Consider the following 9,989-nt stretch of genomic DNA (forward strand, 5'->3'; position numbering starts at 1 on the left):
TTTAAAGTAAGAATTGGTCCTTAAACTAAAGTGTTACCTTACTATCTTTTACTTAGTACATATCAGAGTCTTTTTTTGTCTGAGTAAAAAAGTGTAGTTAGTTCTTCAACTTTTGCTGGAGTCATTTTAAACCTGAACGTCTGTACTTTAGCTTGAGAGAAGGATGTGTGTACTTTTGTCATCTCTGACAGTAGGTTGCTGAAGGAGCATCAGATAAACATTTGCATTCATTCTGCATGTTTCAAGAGGCCCTATTCCTGCTGCAAAAAACATCCCACAAACCACGATGCCTCCACTTTATGCTCACTTCTTTACACGCTCAGGTCTGGTTTCACATATGGTGCATAGTTTAAGTCAGAACTAGGCCTTAGTTAAATAAGTGTATTTGAGCCACTATTATCAAAAACATCTGAGTTATTAATTACAGAGTTTTTATTTTTGGGTGAACTAACTCTATAAGACAGATACATTTTATTTAGGACTAGTCTTAAGCCATGTCTGTAAAACCAGGGTATAGGGTTCAGTCTCAATGAATATAATGTTCATTGCAAGTGAACTTTGGAACATTTCACTGTCCTAGTTTAGCCTTTTGATTCTTTCTGCTGATCACAGGTTTGGTTGCATTATCTTGTCCTCTCATGCATTTATCTTTCATGGACAGTCAGCCTTTTAATGGGACTGTAGGTGACATCGTAAAGATGTACTATTCTTCATTTGGATTGACTAACTTCTCTAGCTATTGCTGAAATGGTCTTTTCTTGGCCTTCATCCTAAACCTTTAAGCCCACAATGTGGTAAAACCAGTCACTCACGAGCCCCACCATCCTTGGATGTGGTTATAAATAAACAAACATTGCCCACAATGGTGCACACACATCAATTTACCTGCATAAACACAAGCATATTGACCAGAAAACATATAATTGTTTAGAATAATTTATTCATTTGTTTAATTTCAACATTAACCTCATAGAATGAGATACGTGGGCACAATATTTGGAGCACAGCAAGTCCATTTTTTAGATTTTATTTTGTTTTTAATTTTGGAGAACGCTACTCGCAGATCAACTTCCACTTTCAGCCGTGACCTGTATTTATTTTTAATGCTAAAAATGTGCCAGAAAGTTTAACATAGTGCCAAAAAGTCAATCTGATGTAATTGATGCTATTTCTGTGTCGTTAGCATAACGTAATCACCCCAAGGGTCACAATCTAGTGGAGAAAAAAAAAATCTAAAAGCTAAAGGGTTTTTATTTGCATGTTGTTGTTTTTTAATGCCCCAATTAACTATTTTTGAAATTGTATGTAGGTTATAGATACTTTTATGTTTATGGACAATTTTAATAGTTAAATAAAATTCATTAGATTTTTATAAATCACCAAGCGACCCCCTCCCAGGATGTCACTTTTTCACGACCATCACTTTGGGAATCTCTATTCTAGACATCCTACTTTCAAACAGTTTCGATTGCTTTAAAACGACTCGCCATTTTAAAATGTCTGTGAAAACTGAAAACAGATAATTATAAAAATTTCCTGCAGGTGCCAGATTAACAGCAATAACTGTAAGATATCTGCAAGTGTTCTCTAATATTTATCTCTTGATACTTGCTTAAAAATGTCACTTTTACTCATGTATTAGGAAGAGTTCAAAGCAGTGACCTTGACATTCAGGACTTTGTAGGTTGTTCTCTAATTTCGATTTGCATTGAAGTTGTGCCATCAATCATTCCTGCTTACCTCCACTCTCCATATCTGAAGTCCTGGTGTGGTTTTATTAAGGACTTTGGGAACGTCAGTCTTGACCTCCTGTGGCATGGTGCCAGCTTAAGACTCAGGGAAATACCTGGAGAAAGGAAACAGGGAGGAATACAATACAATGACTGCTTTTTCCCCTAGAATTGAATAGCATACATATTTTGTGCACAAATCTCTTACGGAAATGTGTATGCATCTCATCTTACATTGAATAGGATATTACATAGCCACAAGCTGTTCATATACCCGGTTTACTTTTATTTACCTACCTATTTGGCCTTCTGTCGTTACACTGTTAACGGTTTTGGTAAATAACACAGTATTTAACTTTAATATGAACTGTATTTTACTGCAGTACAGTTATGCAGTAAAGCTACATTGAGAAATTACTGGATATTTTACAGTAAAGATATACACACAATTCTCTAAATACATATACAGCAAGATAAATGGTGCTGTAAAAGTAAATACAGATTTTTTTTTTCAGTAATTGAGTTACTAAAATACAGTATTTTTGTAATTGATTTAAAGTAAGTTACTGGCGAACTGCTGCCAGTAAGTTAGTGTAAATTCAACAGGAAGTTGTTAACAGTGTATTTACTTACCCTTATTTCATATAAACATTATACACAGTTATTGTTTAACTAAAAATACCACATTTGATATTACAGTAAAAAGCTTTGCAGTGAGAAGCAAGATTTCCAGTTTTTGAGGTAGTGAAATCAAGCATTTCTTGTAACGATATGATCAACACAGAACTTTTTTTTTGGCCAAGGTCCAGTGAACTCAAACATACCGACCCTTCAAGACATTAAATGCACGCTTAATGATTTCTTTCCCATTTCTTTAATGTCATTTCAAAGGCAATAGAAGGTGTGGCCCAAAGTCAGTGCACTTCAGTCCATGCTTTAATAAACCCAGACACTCAAGCTGCAGTTGAACATAACTAGCGGAAGAAAGATAGTCAGCCACTCAGGAAAGGAAGTGAAACCCTCATGTCACAGACCTCATGCAAAGCTATAGTAAAAATACTACGCCTCCACATCTAGGGCAGATATGGTAAAGTGTGCTTGAGATGTCAGGGTGTGATTAAGCATTACAATCTTTAGCATTATCTTCTGTATAGGGAAGAGTTCAATCCTGTTAACCACTAATTATCAGATATATTATTCAGGGTGCAGCGGGGTCTTAAACGCCTCAAAAAGTCTGAAATTCACTTCAAATTTTAGGCCTTAAATACTTTTGAACAGATCTTAATTTTCTTTTGTTCATGTAAAGTTACCCGGTTGGTAACCAAAAACAATCTAAAAAATCATTTAACAAAACTAAAATGACTATTAATGACAATTAATTTACTTATAGTAATTTACTACTACTACTAACTATTACTAACTACTTACTACTAAAACTATTAATAACTATTCAGCAATATGGTTGAATTATCTTTTTTTCATCTTTACAATAACATTTGTTTAAAAGTTATCCATGTATTTAATCCATGTACATAAAATTGTTTTATTATAGCTTTTAAAACCTTGTTTAAAAAGTAAAGTTATGCTAATAAAAAGTGTATGTGTATAAGACTAGCAGTTGCTTGTTTTGACCCATTATTTTAAACATGTGGCTATGAAATAACTGAACCTTTCTTGTAACGGGGTAAAACAATTCCACTGGCCATTACAAAAAATTCTAAGCATTTTGTCCAGTGAAATCTGAAATTTCATTCATTATGGTCTTAAAAAGGTGTTAAACTTGACGTGATGAAACCTGCACCCTGGTATTCAAGCTGTATATAAGCTGACTTGTTTTTATATAAACCTCAATAAACATTAAAACTAATTATGTTTACTTAAGTATGTAATACATGTTTGATTTATAGAGCTTTTTAGACTTTTTTCTTCATTTTTTAGGACTCATTTTATGCATAAAATGGGACAAAATAAATTAGTATAAAGAGGATATACATGCAAGCACTTAGTATACACATAAAATATACTTAATAATGCTATATACTTAATATTGTAATATACAAAAGGCTGAACATGGTTTAGTGTCCTGAAATACTCACAACGCTGATCATTTTAGTTGTTAGAAGTACAAAAAAGTTGTAAATACTTGCGCTTGATACATTGATAACCATCATCCAGATGCTACTTTATTGTCATTACACAACATAAATGGCCATGGTGAGAAAGCAGCTGATCAACAAAAATGACTGGTTTATCTGATAATAGCAATGTGAATGTATTTTCACCAGCATTAGACCCTTTAAGCTATACTTTTAGCCGATAGTCAACAGAACCAACCATCCTTATACAATAACTTGCCTAATTACTCTAATCTGCCTAGTTAACCAAATTAACCTAGTTAAGCCTTTAAATGTCACTTTAAGCTGTACAGAAGTCTTGAAAAATATCTAGTCAAATATTATTTACTGTCATCATGGCAAAGATAAAATAAATCAGTTATTAGAAATCAGTTATTAAAACTATTATGTTTAGAAATATGTTGAAAAAAATGTTCTCTCTGTTAAACAGAAATTCGAAAAAAAAAAAACTATATATATATATATATATATATATATATATATATATATATATATATATATATATATATATATATATATATATATTTATTTATTTATTTATTTATTTTTTTTTTTTGGATAGTGACTTTAAGTCTTTTGACCCATTTAATGCAATAAAAATGTGAGTTTTAAAAAGGAAGAAAAAATAATATAAATATCACAGTTTCACACTATTGGGATTACTGCTCTAAAATATGTTCTTTTTAAATGTCTGGGTAAAAAAACACAATATATATTTTTTAAGAAACATTTTAGTATTTTGAAGCAGTAAACATGTCAGGCTAAATATTTCAAATAAATCATTGACTTCTGCTATCTTCAATAGTAAAATAAGATAAAAACTTTTTTTACAACTTTTATATTTTGTATATATTTTATATTATGTATATATTATTATAAAGCAATCCACAGATATTCACTATTCACTCAATCCACTATTCAGAGCTGTAGCTTTTCAAATGTTTTCTGATTCATGGGCTGGCCAGTAGATTTTGATGAAGAGAGATACTGTTGCCCCAAAAAAACTAAATAAAAGAGTTAAACAAAAAAACACAAAGCAAAACGTATATCGTTTTAGCGGTTTTAAAACTTTGACTTTTCCAAACCACTGGAAACCTTGAAACCGGTTATCATCCATGGCTAGTCTACACTGTAAAACCTGATAAAATAAGTTAGCTCAAACTGAAGAAATCGATTGCGGCAAACCATTTAAGCTTTAGAGCAAAATGTTGTGAGTACTGTAAACTTTGTTTGAGTTTGAGTTCAGTTAGTAGAACAAATTAAGTCCAAACAACTACTGCAGCTACTCAGAAGGTTTGGTATTTTAACATTAGAGTTAACACTAAAACAAATTCACTAATAACTAATTTGGTTTAAGTTATGCTTAATATAATCAGTTTATATGATTTACCATAACTCTTTTTTATTAAGTCAAAATAACCTTAAAAATAATAAGTTAAACTAACTGGTAACACTTTATTTTGATGGTCCATTTGAGTATTAGTAGACTGTCTAATATTTGTTGATACTGCTCTTTCAACAAACATTTAACTAAGAAACTTTGCAGGTACATGTCAACTTACACTAACCCTCACCCCAACTCTAACCCCAACCTAACAGTCTACTTATAATCTAATGGGAATTAGTTGGCATGTAGATGCAATGTAAATTCAACAAACAGACCATCAAAATAAAGTGTGACCAACTAACTTAACTTATTTAGTGATTTTCACTGTTAGGTTTTACAGTGTATAAATCAAACATACATATATTTTTAAGTGTATTAATTTAATCTAAATTAAAGATAAATTATCTGAAAGATAGTCTAAAACATTTAATTCTGATTACAAAATGGTTTTAAATGATATATTGGATGACAAAAATGACTGAATAGGAAGTATGCCGGTCAAACTTTACAACAAGGTTTCATAAGTTAATGTTAGTAAATGTAATTACTAACGTGAACTAATAATGAACAGTACTTGTACAGCATTTATTAATCATAGTTCAACATTTAATGCATTATTAAAGCCCAAATGTATGCTTTGCGTTAGTTAATGCACATGAACTAATAATGAACGACTGTATTTTCATTAACTAACAATAACTAACACACTGTAAAAAACTGTTATGCTCAATTAGTCATGACATCATATGTTTTTAAGTCATTGTAACTTATTAAACGAAGTTAATCATGTTCTAACTTAATTCACGCAAGCTGTTTTTAATCAGTTTAACGTAATATAAGTTTACTGGTTTCACTAGGCTACTTTGATTCAGCTTAAAAATTTAAGGCAACCAAGATTTTTTAAATACGTAAATATGTACTGTGATCATGGCAAAGATAAAATGTATCAGTTATTAAAAATTAGTTATTAAAACTATTATGTTTGGAAATGTGTTGAAAAAAATCTTTCTGTTAAACAGAAACTGGGGAAAAAAAATAAACAGGGGGGCTAATAATTCTGACTTCAACTGTATGTGTAGTTCTCCAGTAATCTACAGAACTACACATATGCCACTTTAATGAACTACAACTTCCATCATGCACCTCAAACACACCAGTTCTTGATTCCCCCTGTTCGTGACAAAATATATCTTTTAAATATATCTAATCTTAAATATCCCAAGTGATTTTTAACAGAGCAAGGACATTTTCACAGCATTTTTTCTACTGTGAATGGTCTAATTTTTTTAGATTGGTAGGAACAAAAAAAAAATTATGTAAAAAATGTTTAAGGTCAATGTTATTAGGCTTTAAGATATATATATATATATATTTTTTTTTTTTTTTTTTTTTGATTGGCTAGAGAACAAGCTATTATTTGCAATACTTACCAAATTAAATGAACTTGTTGAGTCAACCCAGTTAAATCTATCAAATGTGATTACAAGAATCTTGCACAATATTTTGAAATAAATGTTATGTACGGTCTCATTTGGACTCATAAGGCTAATTTGATTCAGCTTAAAAATTTAAGGCAGCCAGGATTTCTTTACAGTGTTTCTATAAAGATATCCTTTACAGGATTTCTATAAATGTGTTGTTCATTGTTTGTTCATGTAAGTCAATGCATTAACTAATATTAACAAATACAACCTTATTGTAAAGTGTCATCAATATTCTTCACTAAACTAGCTAGTATTTCAATATGTACATAGCCATACAGAACCATAAAGTATTTTGATTAGATGAATAGCATCTATTATATGAATACTTTTTACGCGGGTATTATTATGTATTATTATGTTCTGTAGAAACTTACTTATTGATGTCAGAAGGCTGTAAAAATTTGATTATGTTGTGTTTGCTTTGTGTTTGCTGTGTGCATGCTCTCCATCTGTTTAAATACTGCAAACTCTGTGGCTACTGAGGTTAGTGAGTGTGAAAGCTATGGCTTTTCATGTTGAAGAACCGACAATATCTTTTGTTTCCTCACGTCTACGTACGAGTTAGGAAGCATGAAATTGCTTGGTTACTATCATCCATTTCTGTGATGTTGTTTTGAATGAATTAAGCAGGAAGCTCCTGTCATCAACTGCTCTTACACGGTAGTCTTTCAGCAAGTGACACAAACATTCACCATCATCTCATCAAAGTTATTAGCCCTCCTGTGAAAGTTTTAAAGTAATTCCCAAGTGCTGTTTGACATTGATTTTTTAGCACATTTCTGAACATAATAATTTTATTAAGAAATTGGTAATTTGTCTTAACATTTATAAATAACATTTATTTCAAAATATTTTGCAAGATTCTTGTAATCACAATACAATTGATAGATTTAACTGGGTTAATTATGTTAACTTAACAAGTTAGCTTAATTTTGTAAGTATTGCATAACAATAGCTTGCTCTCTAGCCAATAAAAAAAAAAAAATCTTAGTTGTGAACGTACAAGTTTGCGATGCAGTTTGCGAATGTTAGTTGGAACGATAGATTTGGGAAACACCAAATTAACAAATGACTGTATGTGTTACCGACTCGGTCCCAGTCATTCCCCTCGCTGGCCAGCATAGGCCGCCATCCCTGGTCTTCTAAGCATTACATCATCCACCTAGACTGATTGTGCACACACCTGAACTGAATCCAGTTAACGACCCAAGCTCCCTTTATAAGCCACTCTCAAACACCAGTTCATTGCGAAGTCTTGTTCAGCCACAGCCAACATTTCTGAGCGTTATTCCCTGCCTGATCTGTGTATTACCCCGGACTGTTTCTGACTCTGAGTTGCCTTCTGCCTGCCCTCGACCCACGATTGTTATACGGACTCTGAACCACGCTGCCTGCCCATGACCCACGCTTGTTATAAGGACTCTGTACCACGCCGCCTGCCACTGATCTATGCCTGGTAAATCACTCTGTGTCTGTCAGCCGCCAGCCCCACAATCTATATTGAATGCTGTCGATGTGAGTTCGCACTTTAGTGCGTGTTGTATGTTTGTGATTGAACTGTGTCTATTAAATACTGCAAAATGGATCCCTCCATGTCAGTCTCCTCGTTACAGTATGTTTGTAATGACAGAACTTGGCTAACAATGGTTTTCACCCCTGACCAGCTGTCCTTTTTTAAACAAAGACATGCTATCAAACTCATTATCAAAATAAAACCAAATGAGCATTTGAGAATATTCAAGAGTCATGTGTGTGAATGTTTTCAATTAGTTTTGTTAGTAACCATGTAAAAACTCTAATCATGGACAATAAATATCGACAAATAATATCCACCCATTCTGCATACCCACCCTATATGTATATCTATCTACACACCCACCCTAGAGGATCATTTTCTGTTTGCATATCCCAAATTTATGAGCTTGCTTATCAACATCTTTTTTTATGTTTGCCTGGTACCTTGTAGCGTAGATGTTGATATGGTGTGATAAGACAGGTGACTCAATCTCTCCTGTTTGATTGGATGGTTGGGTTTTATTATGGGCTTGTATTGCTGTCGCTAGTGTTAGCAGATTGCTCCGACCCGAAAGCCAATGATCACAAATCCTCTGCCCAGTACAAAGGTTCATATTTCCTAACTAAATTCTAAAAGTTGTCAGTGCAATAATGTCTTAACGGCTCCACTCTGCTTTTACAATTACTGTATAGCAGACTATCACAAATTATCTGCTCTCCAGTATTACTCAATGTGGTGTGTCAGAGCAAACAGGAAAGTGTGCAGAGTTTTTATGTAACCATCCGTTGTTTGATCAGGCCTGACAGGGTTGTGTACATGTCTCATCTCCACCTCCTTCCCTATGATTAACCTTGATTAATATTCTTGCTGTAAACCGTGCATCAGGAACAGTCAAATGTTCTGTTGCAGATTAAAGCATCTAAGCACTTCATGATGGATTGTATGAATTTAAAATGTACAATGCAGAACAAACTGCAAGTTATTCAAGCAACAAGTCGCCATTATAATGGAGGCTTTGATAAGTAGTTATTTATCAAGACATTGAGTTACATTGGCGTGAATTTTTACAATGAATAGCAGCTGACAAGACTTAGTTCAGCAATTAACTTTCTCATTTTTTGACCCTGGATCACAAAAGTTGTGAAAAAATATGTGTTTTATGTAAATTACATGTAAATTTATCAGTCAAAATTATCCATTTTTATTTTATGCCAAAAATCATTAGCGTATGAGATATTTTAATAATTCATTCATTCATTTTCCTTTGGCGTTGTCACTTATTTGTCAGGTTTCACCACAGTTGAATGAACCGCTAACTTATCCAGCATATGTTTTACGCAGCGGATGCCCTTCCGGGTGCAAAACACCCATACACTCTCGCATTCACATGTGCACTCATACACTATGGCCAATTTAGTTAATCCAATTCACCTATAGCGCGTGACTTTGGACTGTTGTGAAAGCTAGAGCCCCCTGAGGACACCCATGCCAACACAGGGAGAACATGCAAACTCCAAACAGAAATGCCATCTGGCCCAGCCAGGACTTGAACCAGCAACCTTGTTGCTGCGAGCGACTAACCACTGAGCCACTGTGCTGTCCGTATTTTAATAGTAATATAAAATAATGGCCATGTTACTTGAAGACATTTAGTGTATTTATTTATAGAAATGTATCGAAACATAACTTTTTTTTAATAAATATGCATTGCTAACAATAGAATTTGGACAACTTTAA

General features: G+C 32.9%; 1 protein-coding gene across 2 annotated transcripts in view; it reads right to left on the reverse strand.

The window, feature by feature from the left end:
• The window catches only part of vil1 (villin 1), a 43,026-nt gene that overhangs the window by 26,650 nt on the left and 6,387 nt on the right, over positions 1-9,989 (reverse strand). For both annotated transcript variants that reach the window (NM_200238.1, XM_005167920.6), the window contains 1 exon segment: positions 1,741-1,846. In NM_200238.1, the coding sequence (NP_956532.1) occupies positions 1,741-1,818 (78 nt within the window). In that variant the 5' untranslated portion in view covers positions 1,819-1,846.

The sequence above is a fragment of the Danio rerio genome, chromosome 9 (genome assembly GCF_049306965.1).
Source record: "Danio rerio strain Tuebingen ecotype United States chromosome 9, GRCz12tu, whole genome shotgun sequence".
NCBI lineage: Eukaryota > Metazoa > Chordata > Actinopteri > Cypriniformes > Danionidae > Danio > Danio rerio.